Source organism: Mirounga leonina, unplaced genomic scaffold, assembly GCF_011800145.1.
Source record: "Mirounga leonina isolate KUSES-001 unplaced genomic scaffold, KU_Mleo_1.0 Mir_166, whole genome shotgun sequence".
Taxonomy (NCBI): Eukaryota; Metazoa; Chordata; class Mammalia; order Carnivora; family Phocidae; genus Mirounga; species Mirounga leonina.
In genome coordinates this window covers 37,086,634-37,111,682 of record NW_023270418.1, presented here as the reverse complement: position 1 = coordinate 37,111,682, position 25,049 = coordinate 37,086,634, and the positions used below count along the sequence as shown (strand labels likewise).

At 56.9% G+C, this 25,049-nt stretch overlaps 1 protein-coding gene across 4 annotated transcripts in view; it reads right to left on the bottom strand.

Annotated features, from left to right (window-relative positions):
* Positions 1 to 25,049, bottom strand: part of MOB2 (MOB kinase activator 2) — a 78,549-nt gene that overhangs the window by 53,221 nt on the left and 279 nt on the right. The window contains exon 1 of one of the 4 annotated variants that reach the window (XM_035013598.1): positions 23,927 to 24,075. The exons of 2 other annotated variants lie outside the window; for them this stretch is intronic. Coding sequence is in view for 1 of the 2 variants with exons in the window: in XM_035013590.1 (XP_034869481.1) it covers positions 21,442 to 22,022 (581 nt within the window). In the remaining variant the exon portion in view is untranslated. Of the gene's footprint in view, positions 1 to 21,441; positions 23,905 to 23,926; positions 24,076 to 25,049 lie in introns of those variants that run through there. One more of the 4 variants, XM_035013590.1, reaches the window with a different exon arrangement.

Below are 25,049 nucleotides of genomic sequence, written 5' to 3'. Positions count from 1 at the left end.
ACATGCTCGGCGGGGGATGCTACCCAGGGCCCAGGCCCCTTCCTCCCGTGTCCTCATTCCCTCCTAAGTGGTTATCCGGAAGCACAACACTCTGCCTTTCATTCAGGCGGCCTCAGCTCAGTAAAAGTCTGGGATCTGCCACTCTGTGCTTTGGCACCGGGACGTGGGCACCTGGGGCAGCTGCTCTCTCTGCTCTGAGCCCAGCACCCAGCTCCTGGCCTCCTTGGATCAGGTCCTTTCTGATAACCAAATCTGGCCCCTAACCCAGGTGATCCTGCTGGAGTCTTTCCCCAACACAGATGATCAGAAATCCTGGTGTCGCAAACCCAGGGCCCGTCCTCCATCAGGTTAGGAAGCTGTGTTCCCAACAGCTGCCCCAAGCAGAGCGAGAGGGAGGGAAGCTAGACCACTGTTCACAGGCAGAGAAAGAAGGAAGCTGAGACAGGAGGGGCGAGCCAAAACCAACAGCAGGGCAGCAAGGGGACAGCCACCCAGGGCTCCTCCTCTGTCCCGCAAAGCCTCCACAGGACAGAGGAGGACACTGCCTTGTGCTGCTGTCCTCAGAGAGCTCATACGGAAACATACGAGGAGTATCACAGGGCGAACGCACAGTTGGTTTGTTCTTCACATTTTATTGTGTGATTTAATAAATAACTGGCCAAGGATGTCACGACCAATGTTACCCTGCCACACCCAGGAGAGAGCCACTCAGAGTCCACTCCGCACTCCCAGGTGCAACAGCACCAGGATTCTCCTTCCCAGGGGCCAGCCTGGGCCCAGGGGTTGCTGGTGAGGCCACACAGCCCCCCGGACTGCAGTGGAGGGCAGAGCAGTCCACTCAACCTTGCTGAGGAGGTGTGTGGGCACTGCCGACCTGCTGTGAGCAGGCTGCCGCCGGGTTCCGTCTCGGGGCCAGCGTCTGGACTACAGTCACAAAACGGGCCAGCACCGTGCCACAGGGGGAAAAAGGGGGAGGCACCAGGCTCTCTGAGTAACAGGGAGTCAGCCCACTGTCGACAGCAGGTGCCCCTGGAAAGCAAGGCAGGCCAGTCTGGGAAAGGAGTCCAAGGCGGGAGGCAGTCTGCAGCCCCCAGGCCCCAGTGCAGCAAGGTCTGACGGTGCAGAGCCGTCTCACAAACACTAACCACAGCTCCTTTCCAAGTCGGAGCCTGGACAGAGGACAGAAGACTCGGCTCAGACAGAAGCAGCGAGGAGGCTAATCCAGACAACAGAAGAGGGGGACTTCTAGCGCACGAAACTAAAAAAAAAAGACATTTTAGGTGCTCCCCCCACACCACCAAAACAAAATTTAAAAAGCCCAACCAAACAAGAAAACTTGTTTTACTTAATTAGAAAGAGGTCAACAGGAAAGAGTGGTGGGTGAACTGTACTTGGTCACTGAAGGACGGAAGGAGCGACCAGGACTGGAAGGATGCTCTGCACCATGAGACGCCTGCCCCTCAAGATAAAAACCGTAACTCACAATTTCAAAGCCCTTCTAACAATTAGGAAAATACAAGCAGCCATGAGAGAACTGTGCTGACACATCAGAACTAGAGAGACTCAGCGCCTGAGGCAGAGGAGCTTAACCGTAGAACCAGGCCTCGCTGTTCCCTCCAGAAAGGCGCACGAGCGGCTGGTGCGCCTGAACTCAAAGACCAAGACTGCTTAATCCATAAACTCTTCTTCAAACACGTAGGACTGTAAACCCTGCCGGCCACCCAGAGCAGATGCTAGGGAATCAACTCCTTAATTCTGAGAGCTGGTAAACAGAGGGAAAAATCAAGCATTTATCCTGAATTTCCTATGTTGATTTGGGATTATCTTAGGGTAACCAAGTCATCGACAGGAGGTCTGTGGTCAGAGCACTGCGCTCCAGGCTGCCTGGACACAGGCACGCGACCTTCAGCAATGTGTCTACACCACCTGCTCTCTCCCTCTCACCTAATGAGGAGAAACAAGACACCAAGTAAACAACAGCCTGTGCCCAACCCCGACCTCAGTGGCACGTGGGGACCACCATAGGCTGGGCTCTGCAAAGGGAGGTTTTCTGGCCAGCACAAAGAGAGACTCCTGACACCAGATGTGTTCTGAATCGCACTCCCTCCCTGCCCATGGCCACTGCCAGAACCTATCACCTCTTGTGAGGTGAGGCCAGACCCCATGCAAGGATGGCCTGGAAGGACATCCTCTCTGCTGGGCCCAGCACCCTCCTGCTCCTGGAGTGCGGGAGGAGGAGGTGCTCAGTGGCCAGGCAGGGCCCCGTCCCTTCATCTGTCCACTTGCTCTAACAGGGCTCAGGGTCTGTTTCCATCTCCCGGGCATCAGGGCTTCAGGGCGGCATCCCCAGTCACCCGGGGTGGGTCAGCAAGCCGGAGAAGGCACGGCCACGGTATCCTGAGCTGCCACAGTAGCCCACTACAAACCACAGCTCCCTTCACCAAGTGGCTGCTTTGATGCCCCAGGCCCCAGCCTCTCAGACACCTCTGCAGGGGCCTGGGTGACTCACCTCCACACAGGGTGCACAAAGAAGGCAGCCTCAGGGCTCTTCTCACTAAAGCCCGACCCAGGAGCCCCATGCCCTTGCGGGGGCCCCTCCAAGACAGATGTGGTCAGGCAGGTCTGTGCTCCCCGGGGCCTGGGGTCCCTGGCGAGAGGTTGGGTGAAGGCAGCAGAGGAGGCTGAGGCGGCCCCGTGCATGGGGCTCTGTGTACCCACGGGACATGCACCGCCGGGCACCTACCCTGGGCCAGCCCTAGAGATCCTGGGACACGGTACCCAAGAATTCACTGCCCTGCCTCCAAGGGGATGGCCAGCAAGTGGAGCCGACAGAAAGGAACAGAGGCTGGAGAGAACCCAGCACACCACGGGACCCGAGCAAGACACTGGGGCTGGGACCTGGAACCTTTTTGTCCTGGGCAGCCTCGGCCACCTTCCTGGGGAAACGGAAGACAGGCTGTGGCACTGATGCGGACGCTGCCCCAGGAGAGGGGGAGGCTCCTGGTGGGGCCCGGCGAGAGTTCCGGAAATCTGTAGGGGGAACACCACAGGGCTTCACGTGGGCCTCACGACAAAAGAACAGATTTGTTTTAGGAAGGGACGCCAGAGCCCAGGTTCACCTAAGGTCATGGTGAAAAGGAAGCTCACTGGAGCAAAGACGAGCTCTAGAAAGTCCCAACTGACTCCTTCCACTCTTTGCACTGCCCAGACTCAAGCATCTCCAACCTCACAGCTGAGGTGAGCAACACAAAAGCCAGAGGGATGACTGCAGATGAGCAGCAAAGGAGATCTGATGTTCTTTCTCAACAGCTTGAAACAAAATACTACTGAGCAGCAGAGACATGAAAAGCAAGGATCCTACTGATTTTCATTAATAAAGGTGGCTTTAAAAATCTCCCGGAGGAGACCCAGGCTGTGACAAACACGCAACGAATACACTTATCTGGGAACACCTACTACTTTGTGTGTTACTGTGCCTTTGACCCCAGAGTCGGCCACCAAACTTCTCCCACAGGTCCCATCCATTCCCTTTCCCTGCCTCCCAGGAAGGGTCTGGTCTCTGTGGCCTCAAGAGCTAGAGGGTGGACACACACCTCCACGTCAGTGAGGCTTCTGGAGGGCAGACCGGCTTGCTGACCCCCAGAGACCTGGCCCTCCAGGCCCTCCACCCCCGCCTGGACTCTGCTCCACGGGCTTCAGAAGCTAGCAAGCCCTGAACTGTTTTGTGTTTTTTTTAAAGATTATATTTATTTTTTGCGGGGCGCCTGGGTGGCTCAGTTGGTTAAGCGACTGCCTTCAGCTCAGGTCATGATCCTGGAGTCCCGGGATCGAGTCCCGCATCGGGCTCCCTGCTCAGCGGGGGTCTGCTTCTCCCTCTGACCCTCCTCCCTCTCATGCTGTCTCTCATTCTCTCTCTCTCAAATAAATAAATAAAATCTTTAAAAAAAAAAAAAGATTATATTTATTTTTTGGGAGAGAGAGTGAGAGCGAGAGAGCAGAAGCAGGGGGAGCGGCAGAGGGAGAAGCAGGCTCCCCGCAGAGCAGGGTGCCCGACGTGGGGCCTGATCCCAGGACCCTGGGGTCCTTCACCGACTGAGCCACCCAGGTGCCCCACCCTTGGACTGTTTCTCACCCCGATACCACATCGCCCTCACCTCTGCCTCCCCCTTCCCTGTGGCTCTTATCCAGTGACTTCAGATCCTGTTTCTCAGCTACACTGAGTGGGGCAGAGCCAGTGGCCTCCTTTACTGCGCCCTTTAGTGCAGTGGGGCTAAGCGCCTTCACGTGAAAATATGTTGTCTTATTTTGGGTTGAAGAAGCAAGTCACTCTCAAACTATTAAGAAAAAAAATATGTGGGGGGGGAGGGGAGGGGTGCAGGGTAGAGGGAGGGAACGAGAGCGCACACCTGAGTGTGATGTTTGGTAGTCTGAGTGGAGTGTTAGAAAGTACTGAAAGTATTTTTGCAACCTCTCTAACTGTAAAATTACTGCAAATAAAATCTAAACAGCGGCAGCTGCGGGTGGGAGAGCGGCTCACATCCAGAGGAGCAGGAGCTCCCCGGACAGTCGGGTTCTCAAAGCAACACCAGGGACTGGAAGCCAGTGGACGAACAACTAAAATGGGCAGGAAGAAAGCCAAGCAAAACTGCCCCATGCAGTGAAAACATGTGTCAAGAACAGAGGCAGTTTCAGGCCGACAAAGATGGGGAGCCCCTCACCAGTGGCCCAACACTGAAGAAAGAAAATGGAAGGGAATCCTTCAGGAGGGAGAAAACCAGCAATGGAAGGGAGCAACAAAAGCAGCAGATCCACAGAAATCTGCTATCAAGAAAATACACGGGGCGCCTGGGTGGCTCAGATGGTTAAGCGTCTACCTTTGGCTCAGGTCATGATCCCAGGGTCCTGGGATCGAGTCCCGCATCGGGCTCCCAGCTCGGCGGGGAGCCTGCTTCTCCCTCTGACCCTCTCCCCTCTCATGCTGTTTCTCTCTCGCTTGCTCTCTAAAAAATAAATAAAATCTTTAAAAAAAAAAAAAAAAAAAAGAAAATACACACATCTAAATAATTACCAAGCATATGAACCAGAGATAACACTTTCGGGGTTACAACGTATTAAGTGAATGAGCGTGTCCGTGAGTGCACACGAGTCCCACGACCGCACAAGGGTCTGAGGTCTGGGTGCTGCAGGGAGGGGGACAAAGCGGCTCATTAGCATCAGGCATTAAGTTTAGGGTCTGCGCTGTACGTAACCTCTAGGAGAAAGGAACGTGAGCGCATAGCTCCCAAAGCAGAGGGGGTTAGGAGGAGGTAGGATTTAAAAGAATAAGAGGTGCCCCGGTGGCACAGTCGGTTAAGTGTCTAACTCCTGATTTCAGCTCAGCTCACCATCTCAGGGTCGTGTGCCCGAGCCCCACGTCGGACCCCATGCTGGGCATGGAGCCTGCTTGGGATCCTCTCTCCCTCTGCCCCTCCCCCGCAAAAAATAAAAAATTAAAGAATAATAATAAGCATATTCAAATGAAAGGCAGACGAGCAGCACTGCGGGCAGGCCTGGCGAGGTGGATGGTCTGCCCACACATCCGGCCACCACCATACACATTAAGGGGAAATGGGCTAAAAGGAAAAGCCGATCCGTGTGTCACCCACTTACGTGACCATTACCAGACCTAGGAGGTCTGCCATGTGCAGTGCAGAGCCTTGGGGCAGCCCCCCTCCAGGACTCTCCCGCCTGTTTCCTGCTCTTCCTTGAGGTCTGGCTGCACCCCTTTCGCCTGTGCCGCGGGCCACACGTTTCCCCGGGGCGTTGGCCTTTTCATTCTTCCGGGGCTATCTTTTGATGAACAGAGCTTCTTAGTCTTAATGTAAACCAAATTCTCTTTCCCTTTATGATCAGCACTTCCTGGCCCTATTCAGGAAAACCGTTCTTAACCCAAAGGCCAAGAATAGCATCTTCTGTGTTATCTTCCAGAACAGTGCCGTCCGAGAGAAATACACCACAAGTCACAAACACCAGCCACATCTATAATTTCAGATTTTCTAGAAGTCACATTAGAGAGTAAAAGGAAACAGGTGAAATTAATTTTTTACTAATTCTGCCCAAGTTATCGTCAACGTGTCATAGATGACATAAAAACATTTTACGTTATTTTTTCCCAACGTCTAGGTGTCGTACACTTCCACACATCTGAAGTGCTTGGTGAGCACGCATGGCTCTAGAACTTTTATATCTACACTCTTCCTGGCTCAATTATTCTTTGTATGGTGTGAAGTATGGACAAAGTTTTTTGTTTTGTTTTGTTTTTTACTATATGGATACGCAGTCGACCTAGCATGCTTTATTACAGAGACTCTCTGGACCTTCTTTTTTTCTCTCTTGAACAGTCTTGCCAGAGATTTTCACTTTATCCCTATGTTTAAAACATCAAACTCTGGCCTTGATGACTCTGCTGAAGATCCAGTTTCTGTCGCATCAGCTGCCGCTCCCAGCTCCCACCCTGCCGCCCGGCCCTCCACCTCCTCTGGCTTAGATCACTCTGCAGGTGACCCCTCCCTTTCTGATCTGTGCATCCAAGGCTCTGTACTGCTCTCTGGTCTACTTGCAGTCCACAAATCTCAATCGGTAGTATTTTTGTTATCTTTCAGCTAAAAATATTTTCCACTTTCCATTACGAATCATTCTTTGTCCCCCTGGTTACTTAAAAGTATGTATCCTAATGTCTAAATATAGGGAGATGGCCTCTCTTCGTTGTTGTTTCTGGTTGGATTCCACTTTGGCCAAGAACACACTCTGGGTGGCTGCACTTGGCTGAAACCTGTTGAGGTTTCGGTCAGTCTGTGAATGTTCTCTGAGCGCTTAAAGGGGTGTGTAGCCTGCGTTGTTGGGCTCCCTGTTCTCTCTATTGGTTCAAATGTGTGAATCATGGTTTTCAAATATTTACACTGGCTAGCATGTATGGTTAGGATACAGCTAAGCTGAGCTGCTGTGACAAGGACCCTCCCTTCCCCTGCATTAGTGCAGGGCAGGTGGGTGGACTCGGCCTCCCGACACCTTCCTAAGGCCCCAGGCCAGCAGGGCCACTCCACATCCTCCCCAGCGGCTGTCCAGGGACTCGGGAAGGTAGGAACAAGAGGAGGGGCAAAGCCAGGACAAGCCTTTTTTTTCCCCCTAAAATTTTGTCCCTTTACCAACCTCTCCCTATTTCCCCCAGCCCCTGGTACTACTCTATCACTCTGTTCCTGAGTTTGACTTTTTCTTTTTTTAGATTCCACATATAAGTGATACCATGCGGTATTTGTCTTTCTCCATCTGGCTTATTTCACTTAGCACAATGCCCTCCAGGGTCACGCATGTTGTCGCAAATGACAGGATTTCCTTCTTTGTTAGGGCTGAATGGCATTCCATTGTGTATAGACGCCACATTTCTCTGTCGACCCACACACGTTGGTTCCATACCTCGACTGTTGGGAATAATGTTAGAACGATGATGGGAATACAGACATGTCTTCAAGATCATGATTTTGTTTGGATAAATACCCAGAAGAGAAACTGCTGGATCATATGGTAACTCTGGTTTTAATTTCTTGAGGAATCTCCATACTGTTTTTCTCAGTGCACCCCCCACTGCACCAACTGACATTTCCATCAGCAGGGCACTTTTCCCCCATCCTAACCAACATTTGGTATCTCCTGGCTTTTTTATGATCCCCACTCTGACAGGTGTGAGGTGATAGCACAGTGTGGTTTTGATGTGCATTTCCCTGATGACGAGTGAGGACGAGCATCTTTGTAGGTACCTGTTGGCCATCTGTAGGTCTTCTTTGGAAGACAGGCAGATGGGAGACTCTCCAGGCCACAAACACCGCATGAGCATAGGCCAGGGGCCTCAGTTGGAAAGGGCACATCCGAGAGCTGACCAGGCTGCAGGCACCCCTGGGGCCGGAATGGAGGTGGGCTGGAGGGAGATGGGAAATTTGGACAAAGGGTCTTTTAAGCAGGAATATGACATGAAAGCTCTCTGGTGGTTTGTGGAAGATTGGAGTCAAAGATAAGGACATACAGCCCCCAAGCCCACATGTGGGTGCCTGCATCTGGGAGAGCCCAGGGCCCCAGGGCCTGCCTGGAGGGAGCCCAGCAAATCCATGGCCCTGACGAAGTCCTGCAGTCTAGACTGGCCCCTGGACCAGGCCCCCACCCAGAACCACGAGGTGTGTGAGCAGCAAGGACATGGCCTGCCCTGGCACATAGGCCAAGAGTATAGTGTTCACCCTAGACCCCTGCAAATGTCATTTCAGGGGACGTTTTATTATTTGTATTAGAAATCAAAGGACCAGACTTCTGGGAAAGAAAGGACACATGGAAAACAGTAGTGCTCCTATGGACTGCTCCTGGCAGGGACACGTGGCTCTGGGGGGCAGATTGGCCCCATAATTACTGTTCTCCCAGCTGCTGTGTTACCAGGAGCACTCTGTGACCCCAATTACAGCAGAATTAGCATAAAGCACTACCAGGACAACTGGGGACATCTACAGGTACCACATCTTGATCCTATATCTGAACCACTGGTCTAAAAACAAACCATCAGAATAAACTCAAAGGCCTGAGTCCCGTGGGCCCTGGCTCTGGCCCCTAAGCTACAGCCCACTCCCACTGCCTGGTCCCATCCTTGCTCCCCCAGGGGACAAGCCAGCCCGGGCCCGGCACCTCCGTCACCTATGGCACTGCAGGTACCAGCTGCTGGAGATCAAGAAAGTACCTTGCCAGGTCAGCACGGGGCCAGGACACTGTGGAGACCCCAGCCACCGAGTCCCGCACAGCAGCGCCTGCTCCTACGACGTGGCTGCCACTGCACGTGAACAGAAACAGGGGCCACCGGAGCCAGAGGCCAGCCGGTCACCCCAGCCGCCAAGGTGCCCCGGTCCTCACACGTGGGTGTGGCTGTAACTCCGGACCCGACAGGGCAGCCCGCAGGCACACCGCTGGCGGCAGGAGGGGGCTGCAGCTAGTCTGCGGCACAGCAAAGGACAGCGCCTCTGGCCATACTGAGCCTGCCACCGGCGCTGGCCCGAGCCCCTGCTCGGCCCTGACCCACGTGTCCCTGCTGTGCTGACAGGAGCAGGAAGCACGCTGCACGCAACGGGAAGCAGACTCGGGGCAGCAGAGGACATGGACAGCAGGACCCCTCAGGCCCCTGGCCTGTGTGTTGCTCCAGCAACGCCCCCAGGGCTTGGCCAGACGCCAGGTACAAGGACCACCAGCACACGGCTGAGGTGCTCCATCCCGAAAAAGCCCGGCGGCTCCCCTGAGGTCTCCATCTGGGAGTTCCCCTGGAAGCGCCCAGAGCCCTGGCACAGAGCAGGGAAGGGCCTGCTGGGCAGGAGGCAGTCTGGGCCCCAGCGCTGGCTGGCACAGACCCACCTTCTGAGGCCTCCTGGGCCCCCTCATCCATCTCAGGCCCCAGTGGTCCAGGGTGGAAGTCCGAGTCAGGGCTGGGCAGGGCCTCGGAACCCGGTCGAGAGGGATGCGAGCTCCATCCACAAGGGCCACCAGCAGGGCAGTGGGCTGTGCCCTCACATGGAGCTTCAGGAGAGAGGATGCTCTTCAAGCAAACCAAGGACCACCGCCACCGCCTGGTGACAGCTCAGACCGCAGGGGCCAGCAAACCACAAATACTCCTCCTTAAAACCGTGAGTCCAGTGAGGAGGCCAATACGGAGTGCAAGCCCCCCACCCACCCAGGAAGAAGCACCGCTCGCAACCGCAGCCCTGCTCCTCACAGACCGCCCTGAAGACAGTGAAACACCTCGGGGGGACCATCCGCATCACCGAACAACAGCTGCTCCCAGTCGGCCTTGGAGGAAGTACACTAAAGCCAACAAGGTCACAACAAGACAACACATTTATTTTCACTCACATGAATTATAAATGCCAGGAACTCTCAACAGAACTCAGCTGAGCCCAGCACTTCTTCAGCCAAAAAGGTAGGAGGCCTTCCCAGCAGGAACAATAGAATGTACTTGAAAACAAGGATTTTAATTACAAAGCGTTTCAAAACCCTGGCGGACAGAGAAGAGGCACAGGTCTCCACCCTGTCAGCCAGGAGCAAACGTGCATCCCAAGACCAAAGCCCAAAGCAGAAACAAGCCCCCTCTGCCCATCCCCATACAGAGCTCAGCCCGGATGCCCTGCTCCCAGGAGGCAGCAGGGACAGCCTGTGTGGTGACAGAGTGACCCATAAGACACACGCCCATGTGCTCTTGGTGCCTTTGAGCTCTCGGGGCTTAAGCACGTCTGTCTCTCTGAAACCAGGAAACTTGATGACAACAAGGTGCATGCCGACCGCACACCAGGCGCCTGCTACAAACTCTGTCCCAGCCAAAACCATCCTGTCCTGCAGGGCAGGAGCTGTGACCCAGGTGCTGAGGCGCAGGGGGCAGCCGTGATGCCCGAGACCACGTGGCCCGCAGATGCCACACCGAAGGAGCACCCAGGCCTCCTTGCCTGCACCCCCTCCCAAGAGCGGTGCCTACAGGACACATGCCTGCTGCCAACTCACCTGGCCAGCTGCCCACTGGCAGGTGCGGGGTGCCCCAGCATGGCCTTCACCCTGACCACACCATGTATGGCAGATGCTACCTGGGGGTCTGGGGAGAGAAGATGAAGCCCAGGCCCTGAAGGGGCAGCACTCATAACGTATTTTATTCTGGGTGCGGGAAACCCAGTGCAGCACAAAACGCCCCTCTTATGGAAGGGAGGGAGCACAAAGGTGCCAGCTCCGTTCTCCTGCTGAAGCCACGGTCCTCAGCTGCACAGCCCGTATCAGGGACCCTCAGGAAAGCTCGGGCAGCCTCAGGCCGGGCGCACTTTCTGCCCTGGGCCACTACCCAGCTCACCCAGCACGGGAAGGAATGGCACACCATCCACAGCAAGAAGTAAACACACTTTGTCCGGCACTGCCGAGAGGACACCAGGCCTCCTGGGAGGACTCCTCTCTGCAGCCCATCATCAGCTGGAGGCCAGGGCTGGGGGGTGAGAACACCATCGGCGGCCTACATTCCTTCGCAGCCCTTCTTTGTTCATTCACCCCACAGCCAAGAGGACACGGGGCAGAGGGACTGGGAAGAGGGCTGGGGGGGAGGGGAAGGGAGGGAGTGTGACTCGCCCACTGTGTGAACCGTTCACATGATGATCCTCCTGGGGACTGCTCAGAGCCAGGACTCCTACTGTCCACTGAGCTTCCAAGAGGACCCCAAACTCATCCAGCACCTCAGACGATGAGTACTCCTTGAGGAGCACTTTGAGAAACCCTGTTCCAGGTTCTCCACGTTGCCTTCTCGATACTCTCTGCAGCCTCAGCGACCACATGCAGCCCCAACGGGCACTGGGCAAACAAGGGGCTCCTGAACAGTTCATGACACCAATGTGAACTGAATTTCTTCCCAAGAGAACAAACCAAATGGTACACACACTTCCAATAACGCGTGCATGTGTGCTTGTGTGTGCGAGTGGGGGGGGGGCGGTGATGATAAAGACTGTACAAGCAAATATGGAATGCTGAGATCACCCCCACACACAAGCCAGGAGGAAAAGGGCAGGGCACAGGGCCAAGCTCTGGTCTGTGCCTACAGTCCTCCCCAGGCTATGCCCCGGAGCTGCCAAGCCAAAGGCTTGGGGCTCACTCTCTCGGCCCAAACACGCTCACACCCTGCGGCATCGCTGTTCCCCAGCCAATGCTCTGGTCTCCCAGCACACACTGGACCGCTTCGGGTTCTCTGGCCAGGTCCCAGTATGGCTGAACGCACACTCTGCTCAACTCGTGAACGGATGCCCTCGGGAAACATAGCAAGAAGCAGGGTCGTGGGGGTAGTCCCACTTGGGCCAGTTTGAGCATCTCCCCCACTCTGTCTCTGCTCTTGTTCCTTTAAGAACAAACTCTAAAACCTTAATACTTGGGATTAATACCCCTAAAGTGTACAGACCTCAGGCCAGTCATAAGAAAGCTAGACCACTCTGCACACAAAGAGCAGACAGATGATTCACCAAGAACACAGGGGCTCCAGGTATGAGAACATCAGCCTCAGCCCCTTCAAGGAAACGGGCACTAACCAAACACCCCTCCTTACTTACCAAAGCGGCAACGATTTTTTTCATAAGAGAGTAACACAGGCAGCTGGTCACAAAGCAGAGATGAGTGCATGCCAGTGCTTTCAGGAACGTGAGTGGGCACAGCCTCTCCAGGAAGACGCTCACAGGCCCTCTTTCGGAGCCCGCCAGTCCCCTTCCAGAATTCTACCCGAGGAAATGCCAACGTTGGGCAGCGACTCGTGCACGGATGCTCGGAACCGCCATCCGCTGGGAGAAGACACCCTAAACACCCCGCCACGGAGGACTACGGGAGTTACGGCACACCCACAAGGGCCACCCTAATCTCCTGCCACAGACACTGACTGCTGGGGGGAGTCCGCACCCCGTGTGACACCAGTTTTCAGCGTCGAGTCACGGTCTCGAGGTGGTGGGATCACTCACTTTTTGATTTCTGCATTCCCTGTGTTTTCATGTTTCTACAACGGACTTGTGAAACCAAGTTCCATGGGAGCAGGGACTCTGTCTGCTCCCTCACGCCATGCCAGCAGGGGCCACAAAGGAACACCTGGAGGCAGACGAACCATGAGAGACGATGGACTCTGAAAAACAAACTGAGGGTTCTAGAGGGGAGGGGTGTGGGAGGATGGGTTAGCCTGGTGGCGGGTATGGAGGAGGGCACGTTCTGCATGGAGCACTGGGCGTTATGCACAAACAATGAATCATGGAACACTTCATCGAAAACTAATGATGTAATGTATGGGGATTAACATAACAATAAAAAAATAATTAAAAAAAAAAAGGAACACCTGGAGGCGCTCAAAAGGCAATGCAGAAGTACCTGAGTGTCAGCATATCTATATTCAGAGTGTTTAATTAAGATCTTGGGATTCCTTAGGCTCCCCGCACATCCAAGTGGACCTCCACCTTCTTATGCACTTTGGTGGCCCAGGCGCCCCAGTGCCCCCTGCACCTGCCCCCGCTACTCTCTCTCCTCCCTGGGCCTCAAAGAGCACTCTCCATAGAGGTCACGGTGTTGGCTCAAAAGGGTGCAGCCACCAGAGACAACAAATGCACACATGTCCACTCTGGTGGCTCCGGGCACAGCCCCCAAGACCGCCCCTACAGCACGTGGGAAGCCTTTTACCCATCCCACGTTTCCCTGTATATCCCAACCCAACCAGCTGGGGAAATGCACCCATGCTGCTGTGACAGGCCCCCCTCTGGCCTGGTTCTGCAGGTCTCTGCCTGCCAAGCCACACACATGGCACTGACGATCACCAGCACCTGCAGACTGCAGTCAAGGCCTGGGGCAGCCCTACACCGGGCCGCAGCTGCTCAGGGCACCCCCCGTGACTCATGGCCTACAGTCGTGCGGTCTTGGCCTGGCCCAGGCTGGCTCCCCCGCGCAAGGCTGACACCTGGAGGTGGATCGTTCCCACTGTGGGGTCATCTTGGCAGTACGGGATGCTAAGCAGCATGCCTGGCCTCCACCCACCAGGAGCCAGAAGCCCCCATCCAACCCCTGCAACTTCCCCAACCAAAACCTCCTCAGCAGGTGAGATCACTCCAGGTTGAGACCCACCGGCAGCCTGCTCCGTGCAGTGCTGCTGAGGGCAACGGAGCGTCCCTCACTTCACGCAGGGACTAGGTCCTGAGCGTGCCAACGCACCAGGCTCTGGGGAACCAAACGCGGGTGCGAGTCAGTCCCCGCTCTTCAGAGGTACAGCCTGGTGGGCACAGAAACCAAGCTGGTGCTGCTAGCTCGCGTCTGCAGTGTCGACGCAGGGCCACCGCACACGGCTGGTCTGAGAAGACAAACTACAACCCCAAGGAGACCGACACCACATGCCCGTCCTTCTGAGCAGCCAGAAGGGACTGAGGATGCCCCAGGAGCTCCCAGTGCAGAGCCTCCCACCCTCTCCTCCCAATCAACTAATGACCCATGCTCACCCGCCCCCACTGGCCACCCCGGTGCCAGGCACCTCCACGTGGGCAACCTCAATCCCATATAACCATGGCCGCCACACAGTAAAGAAAACTGGCTCACTCCCACTTCTGTGGAAGTGAAACAGGCCGAGGAGGATAAGGACCGAGAAGGCCACACAGGACCAGCCCTGTGGCCCACACCTTCACTTCCAGCCCCCAGCAGCGGCCAGGAAGTCACTACCAAGATAAAGTTGCAGTGACAGGAGCACACAGCTGTCTCCCGTTGGCCTGCAGTGCCCTCTACGCTGCTGGACCTGCTGCTGGGACCCACGGCCGGACCTGGGGGCCCACTCGGTAAATATCACCTCCCAGGCGCCCCCTCCCACTGCCCCTGCTGGCCCCGTTCTTTGAACTGGAGACAGTCCTCGTGACCCTATCAAAGGGGTCTGCTTCGGGGAGCCAGGGTTAAGCAGAGACAGGCCGGCTGAAGGGATAAACTGCCCTGAAGGAGAGGCCCGCCCCAGGGGCTGGTGGCTGGGGCTTCTAAACCACTGCGTGAGTGTCAGAGGGGAAGGCTTGTGCTGTGACGCCTGCTGCCGGATGGGTTATTTTTAGTTTGTATTGAAATCCCAGATAGTTAGCCTACAGTGTAAGGCTAGTTTTAGGGGTACGATCCAGCCACTGCACACTCCCATACATGGCCAGGTGCTCATCACACGTGCACTCCCTAATCCCCATCCCCGGCTCCCTCCCCACCTCCGGCAGTACCTTCCCTGTGGACTTCAGTCTTCCCTTCCTTTCACTCAGAGTCCTGGCTGCAGGCAGGGAGGCCTGGCTGCAGGGTTAGGGTCCGGGGCATCCACTGCTGCTCCACGGGCTGGGAGCGACCCCTCCCCAAAGGCATCCCTGGGCCAAAGCGGCCTACAGGCGGGAGCACAACAGGCCAATGCTCTGCCAGGCAGGTGCTACTCACATTCCAGAGTCCAGCTCTGCCTCCAGAGGGACACCGGCCGCGTGCCCTCAAGGACACGTGGCCACGGGCAGCCATCTGCACCACAGGAAGCGACTCCCAGTCAGCCCCCTTCCTCCGTCCCCGCACCTCAGGCTGACAGTAAGGGGGAGACAGCCCTAGCAGGTAGGGAGCAGCCTTGAAATGAAAACAGCCACAGCCTGGAAGCGTATTTGTTTTGGAAGCACCTACTTAATGAGCAGCTGGGGCTGGGTGCAAATGCCCACCTTCTCTTCTCCCTCCTGGAGGGGCGATCCTCTATGCTCCTCTCTGTGGCCCCACAGTTCCCAAGGAACCCACAGGATGGGCCAGAGGGGCCACAGTTGTGTGCAGAACCCAGAGCCTACCCGGGAGGCTGGACTGAGCCGACGGGCCCTGGGCGTGGGATCTGGGGGCCTACAAGATTGGAACCTGCCGTTGGCTCAATGTCCTGTGCTGACGGACCACGTGCGTTTGATGAGGGAGCACAGTGTCCGCCCCATGGAGTGTCACGGGCATGGCCTTGGTTCTCACCAAATCACCTGCTTGACAGCAACTAAAGCACCAAGTTGAGTCCAGGTCCCCACGGCCTCCTCAAAGGCCTGCCCAGGGAGGGGCAGACAGGGAGAAAAGGTGGCAGCCCTCCCTGGAACAAGCGTGGTGAAAGCCACAAACTGCCCGGGACACGTGGCTCCTCCTGTGCTGCTGGGCCTGCTTCTTCACTCCGCAGGTGGAGAAGCAGTCGGGAGAAACGGTCACCCAGGTGCAGAGGCAAGCCTAACCGCAGCTCGGACAGACCCCTCGTTGCTGCCTCAACAAGCTGTTGAGAGAAATAAGGCCAAGGTGAAAAGCAATGTTGTGCATCCTGAAGCAGGCTCAGGGCAACAGCTCCCCCGACCAGAGGGCCGAGATGATGGAGAACGGACACCGGGGCACTGCCCACTCAGGATCAGACATCTCCGTGGGGGCACGTGGCTCATGCTAAAGCAGAGGCCTCCTTTTCGAGGCCACTCGCGTGCAGGCGGGGGCACTGGGCATGGTCTCTGCTCCTGAACTTCACTGCCAGCATAGGCGTGACCACCCCCCAGCAGGCCCGGATGGGGGGGGGGGGGGGACGAAAGGGATGGGAGGACAGAGCGGGGAGGACGAAAGGCAGTGGGGTCTCGGCGCTGGGACGGCACAGGAGGAGGTGGGGGGTGGGGAGCAGGCACTGGCACAGGCCAGGCACCTGAGCCCACGAGGGGAAGGGTGGTAAGAGAGTGGGTCTGTGTGCGGCGGCCCCCAGCAGGGAGGCGAGGGAGAGGGCAATACGGAGCTCTGCCGTGGGAAGAATACTCCGGCCAGATGGCTGTGCGAAGGGCCAGGACGGAGCGGAAAGATGAACAAGGTGGGTGCGGGCAGGAGCAAGGACACACCTCTCAAACGCTCTGGGAAAAACTAACGGGTACTGACCAAGAGCCGGTCTCGGTGAGGCCAAGCCAGGGCCAACCGCACCTCCCAGGCCGGCACCCTCTCAGCCTGCGCAGAAGGGGGCAGACCCCAGGGATAAGCAGCCACGGCCCCACGCCCTTGGTGACAAAGGCGGCCGCGCCGTCACTACCCGGGGCCGCAGCACGCGTGCGAGTCGTCCTGCAAAGGCATCAGGACAGGCTGGGAGCGGAACCCGAGGGACGGCCTGGCAAGCCCCAAGCACAAAGGTGGAGGTGGGAGAGCAAACGGGGCTCGCCAGCGCCCTTCCAACCACACTGGGGCTGTCTCAGCAGAGGTGCTGGCATCTGGCGGGGGGACAAGCCTGGCATGACGACATTTTCCCAGCTCGGGCCCCACAGCTCTGGGAATGGGCAGGCCACCGATGGAAGGTGCTGTCCACTTGGGGATGGCGTCAGGCAGCCTCTGAGAGTGCCAAGCCCCTGGACTCCTGCCCTCTGCCCGCGGGCACCCTGGAAAGCCAGACCTGCCACAAAAGCCCCGGGCTATGCTCCGGGTGCCAACCTTGCAGTCCTGAGAGCAGCTGGGCCCACGGGACAGTGTGGCCGTCAGACTGGGCTCTCCTTAGGGACCAGGACACCAGGGCTACCTGCACACAACAGCAGCTCTCCAAGAGCAAGCAGATGTGACAGTGACCAAGTGACATGCTGGGCGGCAGCCCGGCTCTAGGGGCTGCAGCACCGCGAGGCGCTCAGTGAGGACACGCTGAGAGGGAAGGCGGTGGGACGGCGAGAGGGATGTACCTTGCGCACACCGGGCCCTGCCCAGAGGGGGCCGCGGGTACCGTGCTGCTGTGGGTGCTCTGCCCGCAAGCCAAAGCCGCACCCACAGCAAGCCCTGGGCCGGGGGCGGGCAGCACAGGGACGACTGCCACCCCAACCCCGCCCCAGGGTTCCAAGAAGGAGTTACAGGCCAGGCTGGTGCTGAGCCCCACGTCAGCTGGGGGAGGCGGGGTTCTCCACAACATCCCCCTGGGGCGCACTCACGCTACGGTGGACACCTCACAAAATCCCCCAACCACGGCTAGGAAGGGCACTCCCGGGGCCGTGTTGCAGAGGAGCAAACAGGCTCAGGGAGCCCTAATGAAGCTGCAGTCAGGATTCAGCCCTGAAGCATCTGGTCCCTGAGCCACATTGTCCTAAACACCTCTGGGCAGAAAAGTCCACCTGGGCACCTTCTCTTGACAGACCTCACCTGCCACCCGAACGAAAGGCTCAGAGCTGCTACAAACACCCGGACTCCCAGGGATGACAGACCCAGCATTCCCACCCGTGCACCCCGGTCTGCAGAGGGGGCTGCCAGCCACGGCCCCTCCCCACACGGGAGACCCCTTCTTCGAGAGGTGGCTCCGTGACTTACCCGTCTGTGGCCAACACAGCACAGCACAGGCGAACTCACCTCCAACAGCTTCCACCGCGGCTCTGCTCTGGAGCGAGGCCACGCGGAGAGCCCTGCCATGCGCCTGAAGTGTAGCCTGGGGGCCAAGGTTAGAGCGCTTCTCCTAACCACATGAAGACGGAACTCGCCTCTCCCATGCTCGCACCCATGCACAGCTTTCCAGAAGCGACGAGACTTGTAAGATTATAACAGAATAACCCAGAAGCAGATAAGGATCTGGCTCATGAGAGTTGCAAAAAAGTCAGACCATTCGTGTCATGTTTTTTATTCATCAAAAAAATTTTTATGCTAACATACACTGGGTTTGTTATTCTTTTTAAATGAATTAAAGAATATTTTTACAAATTTCTTGACTTCAACTTTTTTTTTTTAAGATTTTATTTATTTATTTGACAGAGAGAGGCAGTGAGAGAGGGAACACAAGCAGGGGGAGTGGGAGAGGGAGAAGCAGGCTTCCCGCCGAGCAGGGAGCCCGATGTGGGGCTCGAACCCAGGACCCTGGGACCACGACCTGAGCCGAAGGCAGACACTGAACCGACTGAGCCACCCAGGCGCCCCTTGACTCTAACTTCTAATATGGTAAATGTTGATAGCTATAACCCGTACAAGCTCAATAATTTTTAAGAATGTAAGGGGGGGCTTGAGACCAAAAAGTCTGAGAACCCTGCTCCAGAGTCCATGTGCAGAAAGGCCATATGGGAAAACTGAGGCCCCTACCCATCAACCCACAGAGTTGGGAGAGGTGGTGGTCCTCGTTTGGAGACACTAAGTCCTGGGTTCATTTGAGAGCAACAGACAACACCCAAAGCCCAAGCTGAGAAACTGCTAAGACAGGCCCTAGAAGAGAGACACGTATATCTGGCACAGTGGGGCCAAGTACAGTGGAGCCCAGGACTGGATGTGGGGCGCACACCTACAACCTGGCTAAGCCTCCCATACTATTGCTGGGAGTCGAACCAGCAAGCCATTCAGGGGGGCTCTCCCTGCTGCCCTTGGAGGACACAGCCAATGAAGTGGGGGCTGACCACTCCGCTGGGTGTGGGCAATGCAGGCCGAGCCCCAACACAGTGGAACTCCAGAGGTGCCATGCTGTTGGAGAGAACATTCCGCTAGCCCAGGGCCAGCCTGGTGCAAAGGCTGGTGGAGAAAGGTTTCTTGACCCTAAGGGGAAAGACGGCATACGTCCCTGCCTTCCAACGTCAACCTGCCTTTTGGGGGAGAAGCTGCATGCCTCTGTGGGAGCTCTGTGCCCTCACCCTACACAGAAATGCTCAATTAACACCAAAAATTGCCACCAGAAATGCTCAATTAACACCAAAAATTGCCACCATTACCCAACATACTAGCAACATTCCAAACAAACAAAAAGATGCGTTCAGTCGTAGGTCGTGACCACACACCATGCTATCCTGGGATGTACCCAGGAACAGCTACAGGAAGGAAAAGAATGAATGTCCCACCCCAGCAACCGGGCATTTTCAGCTCTTTCAAGCTAGCAAAGGAAGCCGCCTTCAAAGAGAAAGGAACCTGAAGATGACAACGTGAATGTGGCCACAGCCCAAAGCCACACAGTTCCATGCAGGAACAGCACCACAGCTCCCACGTGGCCGGGACACCCCACCCACCACCACCTCCTTCTCTAAGCTTCCACAGTTCGCTCCCCAGTTTCGATTGTTCCTACTTCCACGTTCCCAGGCAGGGTTCTACCGAGCAGCACTCAACACGGATGGGTGTGCCCCAGCCAGGAGAAATCCTGTACAGAAAGAAAAACAAACATGGGGAGACAAAGAGCGGGAGGCACTCCCACCAAGTCACACAGGAACAGCACGCACCTCCTCCTCTTCCGGACAGGCCGACACCGGCAGGAGGAAAGGCACACACGAGTCACCAGAGGGGACCAAGACCAGCTCCCCGTGTCCAGGTACCCGAAAAGAGTGCAGAGCGCACCTCACCGAGTACCTCACTTGCCACACAAGCACGTTCACAACAAAGTCAAGAGCATGGGGTTTGGCTGTGTCTGAGTTTCTGGGACCACCACAGGGCGATGCAGGAAGTGCCGGGACAACGGAACGCCAGCACAGGCATCCCCCCCCCCCGAGGCCTCCAACACCCACCTTCCTAAACCACAGGGCCACAGTGGAGGCCACGCTCCCTCCCACAAGGGACCTTAGAGCTGACGATGGCCCCGCTGTACCCAGGGAACCCCTCCCAAGCTGCGGCTAGCTGTTGACAAGGTCTGGCAGCCTGCGTCCCAGTGCCATCTGGCTTTTCCAGGACTCTGGGTGGTGGCACGCGGTGCTAAGAACAGCAGGACAAAGGCCAGAGGCAGGACACGGACAAGGGCGGACCCAGGCCCTCCCAGGCTGCAGATGTTTCGGAAGCCCTTGCAATGAAGACAGGCTGCCCTGCCCAAGGCTGGCAACGCTTCCCGCCCAACCACCTGCTCCCCGGCAAGGCGTTTCTGCAGCACCTCCACTGAGTTCCCATCCTATCTCCCACCAGAGGCACAACTTCGAGGACACTCTGCACAAGGCTCCCGGGGACACTCCAAGCACAGGGACAAATGAGAAATGAGGTGATGCTGAGAGCTCCCGAGTGCACAGGGCTCGTCCCACGAAGGGGTCCATGTGACCGCTGCTCTCTTCAAAGGGAAGCTGAATGCAGATCAGCCCCAGGCAAGCACCTCAGCAGACCCAGGCCCCTACGGACTGCCTGGGTGGAGCCATCGGACCAGCGGCTGTCCCTGGAAGTGTCCCGCAATCACAGCTCCACGGGGTCAACGGTGGGAGGACACTTTTGCCACTGAAGCCTCCACACCTCTGCACAGGCCTGGGCCAGGACCTTCCCTCCTTCCTACCTGGAAAATTCCTGTGCGTCTTCCCACAGGAGCCAACGGAGCACCCCTGCTCTGAGCCACCCTGACAGCCTGGCCTCCCCACCTCCAGCTCCACCTCATTCACTCCTCCACGCTCCGTCTCCCATGTCCGTGGCCCTCCTGTGCCAGCCTGGGAAAGCAGGAACTGTGTCTCCCTGATCTTGGAGGCCCAGGGCCGGGCCCACGACAGACAGTGAATGCAGTCAAGACCCGGCGGTCTCCTCAGCTTAGGAAGTGGTCCAGCTCACCGTGGGAAAAGGCTGGGTCACAGCAGCATCACTCATGATGGGCAAAAAGTGGGAACAATCCAGATATCAACAGAGGAGCAAAGTACGCAGATCTCCGTACCCCGGAATATCATTTGGCAGTGAAAAGGACTGATCGTTGATATGTGCACAACACGAACAAACTTTTAAAACATTATACATGCTAAGTGAACAGGTCACAGAAGACCTCATGTTGTGACTGTATCCGTATGAAATGCTGACGACACAAGGCTCCTTTGGGCTGACGGCAACATTTGCAAGTTAAACAGTGTTGACAGCTACACAACCCTGTGATTTTACTAAAAGTCACCTAATTGTTATACTTAAAACATGCAACCTTTATGGTATGTAAATTATCCCTCAATGAGGCTGTTAAAAAAAGGCTAGAGACCCAAGCAAGTTCAGTCGGGGTGTCCTCACCTCAGGTGGGGTCTGTCATTCCAGGCAACGTCCTCCCCTGAGGCAAAGTGCAAAGAAAAAGTCATCAGCACCCCACGAAGTCCCCACACAAGTACATGCGCACAGGATTCTATCTCCTTCAACTTAGCGCAAGATTCCTGAAGGCAAAGCCAGACAGGCCAGAAAGCCCTGCGGCCACTTAGAAATACCTGCCCGCTGACCAAGAGCACCAACTTCGATCGCACTCCGCGTACAACTGCCAACCCCGGAGGTGGGTCTCCATCCAGAGCCAGAGAGCTCTCAGCTACAGAGCTCACCCACCTCATCACTGCTCCAGGAGCAGCAGGGCAGCGGCAGCCCCAGGAAGGGGGCTGTGCGTGCCTGCCCCTGCCCTGGCTGTGGGCCCAGGCTGGAGGGCGCAGGGCGGGCATGTCCCTGCAAACTCCACCCCGTCGGCCCCACCCAGGACCCGTGGGAGGGCTGATCTGCTCCCCTGACTCCGAAGTGGGAGGACGTGCATTTCCTCTTCTACATTCCCAGATGCTTGGAAGCTTCTGGACTGTGCTTTCTGATGGGTAAAAATTAAACTGCACTTCTATCATCTGCTCACAAATGCCCGTCACTGTCAGTTAAGAACAAGACAGAAGTTTTCCCCACACCACCACACCCTGTGCCGTGGGGCCCCTCACTGTCTCAGGCCATGTGGAATCTGATGCAGCTAATGCAGTGTCTCTTCTGGGGCTCACTTCCTTCCCACTGGCAGGGGCGCCATCCTGTCGTCAGCTGTCCAGAAGGGAGATAGCCAAGGACAAGAGACACGACCACACCACAGGTGGTGACCCTTTTTCAAGCTAGAAATTACTCTTTATAAAAAGAAAGAAACATTACTGTACACCTACTTCACCAGCCAGTTCCAAGTCCAGCAGAGGAAACGTACAGTAAAACACATGGATGCAAGCTACGCATCACCAGTTCTTCTCCAAGTAAGTCCCAGCAAACCCCAACAGCAAGTCGTAACATGCTGGCATTATTCTTGGCTTCCCCTGGCAGGTCTCCTGCAAGACCTCCCTTTCCTCAGATGCGGCCGCCCATGTCACTCAGCAAAGCACTTCCTGTGACAGGGAAGTGGGTCCCTTCACTGCTCTGCTGGCGACAGCTGTCAGCAGAGAAGGCAGGAGCGGTGTGTGTTACTACAGCAGAGTCCACACAGTCCCCTGAGATGAACCAACGCGGGGAAACTCTTTCTTAAGAAAAGAACAAAAACTGTTCAAAACATAAGAAGAGAACCACATCCCAAATTACCTGGTTGATAATAATGGTGTGAGTTAATCAAAATAATCAAGAAATAGTGTTTAACACACTTCCTCAATTCTTGCAGGCTGAAAACCAGTTAAAGGGTTAATGGCCAACTAAAGCCCCAGCACTGATCACACAAAGGTGCCTGGCAGGGGCGCGCTCCTTCACCTGCCACTGGCTGGCTCTCCTCAAGGAGGGTCGGACCACAGGGAGGGACGGAGTGGGGGGGGGTGGCCTCTGCTGCCACCTCGATCTACAGCTGGAAAGCAGAGGCCTCAGCCTCCCCCTTTTCTACAGCAGATGCTCAGTAAACATGTGGGAGGGGCAGAGGGCACGGGGCCCTCCCAGCTCTCGCGTCCTGGATGATAACACCTTGAAAACAAGCTCTGGAGGAACATCACTACTTGACAACTGAAATCCTATCACTTTTGTTTAAAAAGGGCAGGGGGATTCACAATTAAGGAACTGTTGAAGAATTCATAATTCACAATGTCCACTGTGCAATCCACTAAAATTAGAAACAAAGATAAGCAAACTCCATCCTAATCCCTCTTTTGAGGTCTCTGGTGTCCTTTGCAGCTGCCTATTTTATAGCCAGACAGCAGTAAAGGCTCCTTCCCTTTCCAGGGCCCATGGAAGCAGCAGCTCCAGGCCACGTCCCTTTCAGAGCTGTCTTCCTCCAGCACCTGGACCAGCCTCCTCAGCACGGGACCCAGGAGGGGAGGGCTCCACGGACCTCACCCAGATGACCGCCTGCTTCCCAAAGTCTTGACGAGGGCCTCAAGAACCCGTCCTTGGCAAGCCTAACTGTGGGGTTAATTTCTGGATATTCACAATGATGACAGTAAAGTGGACAAAGCACAGAACCCAGTCAGTTTAGAAGACTGTCTGCTGGTCAGCACAGAATACCTGCTTCTCATGGACAGGAACACACACACAGACAAAATAACCATCAGCTGCCTCCTCAACAGCCCCAGACTTCCGACACAAAGCACGGTGAATTCAACCCACCCAATCAACAGTCTACTTCCCTGAAACAGACTCCCCGGGAGGCCAGGTGGCCTCCAACACAGTTCCTCCCAATGAAGTCAGAAAGCATCTGTGATTCAAAAAAGGCAAACACAGCTGCGTGGCCTCAACGCTCAGCGCCTGTGGGTTACAAAGGCCTCGGACAAACCCGATCTCCATACTCACAGCGGCCAACACTCACCAGTGCCAGGCAGTGTGCGAAGCGCTTTCCTCGACTACCTTGGTTTACCCTTCCAGAGCCCTCCACTTTCCACTTCACAGAAGACTTTAAAAGAGCAGGTCTGGGGCGCCTGGGTGGCTCAGATGGTTGAGCGTCTGCCTTCGGCTCAGGTCATGATCCCGGGGTCCTGGGATCGAGCCCCGCATCGGGCTCCCCGCTCCTTGGGAGCCTGCTTCTCCCTCTGCCTCTCTCTCTCGCTCTGTCTCTCATGAATAAAAATAAATAAATAAAAATAAAAGAGCAGGTCTGGAGGAGGTGCAGCGATCACCGCAAGTCACAGGGCCAACAAGCCGCAGGGCTGGGACGGCGCTCTGCCGCCCCCAGAAGCCCGCTGAGCGGCGGCCCCCGGCCACGCGGGGCACGTCCCTCCGGCCTCTTGGTCCACCCGGCCCTCGTGCGCTCGCCGCCCCCGGCTGCCCCTTCGCGGGCCTCCAGCCGAGCGGCAGGCCAGAACGGCTCTGACCCATCCCCCCGGTTATCCCGACGGCGCCCCCCCCCGCCCTGCGCCGCACCCAGGGACCAAACGTCCACCGACCTCGCGCCTCCCTCCCAGGCCTTCGGCGTCAGACAAGCGCGCCACCAGCCCCAGGCCCCCGGGCCGACGACAACGAGAGCCCCGCCGGGGCGAGGAGCGCCTGCCCGCCCCTCAAACACAGAAGTCCTGAGAGGGGCCCCGGAGTCGGAGCAACTTCCTGAAGACGACGCGCCGTCGCACCTCCGCAAGCCGCAGCGACAGCGCACCGCAGGGAGGGCCGCCGCGGCTGCCGGCCCGATGCGCCCCGCCCGCTCCCGCCTCCGGCCCGCCGCCCGCGGCGGACGCCTCGCCCGAGCCCGGCGGCCGTTCGGCTTCTCCTCCTCGCCTCCGAGGAGCGCTGCGCGGCCGGCGCCGAAGTTCTTTCTTCCGGAGCCAGGTCCCCGCGGCGCCCGGCGACAGCGGCTGCCGCCCGACGTCCCCGGCCGGCCCGGCCCCGCGCCGAGCGGCTCGCGTCCGCGACCCCGTCCCCGAGCAGACGCCCCCCGCCCGCCCGGCCCGACGCCCCCGCGCGCAGCCCCCCGCGGCGCGCCCGGGGAGAAGCCGAACGGC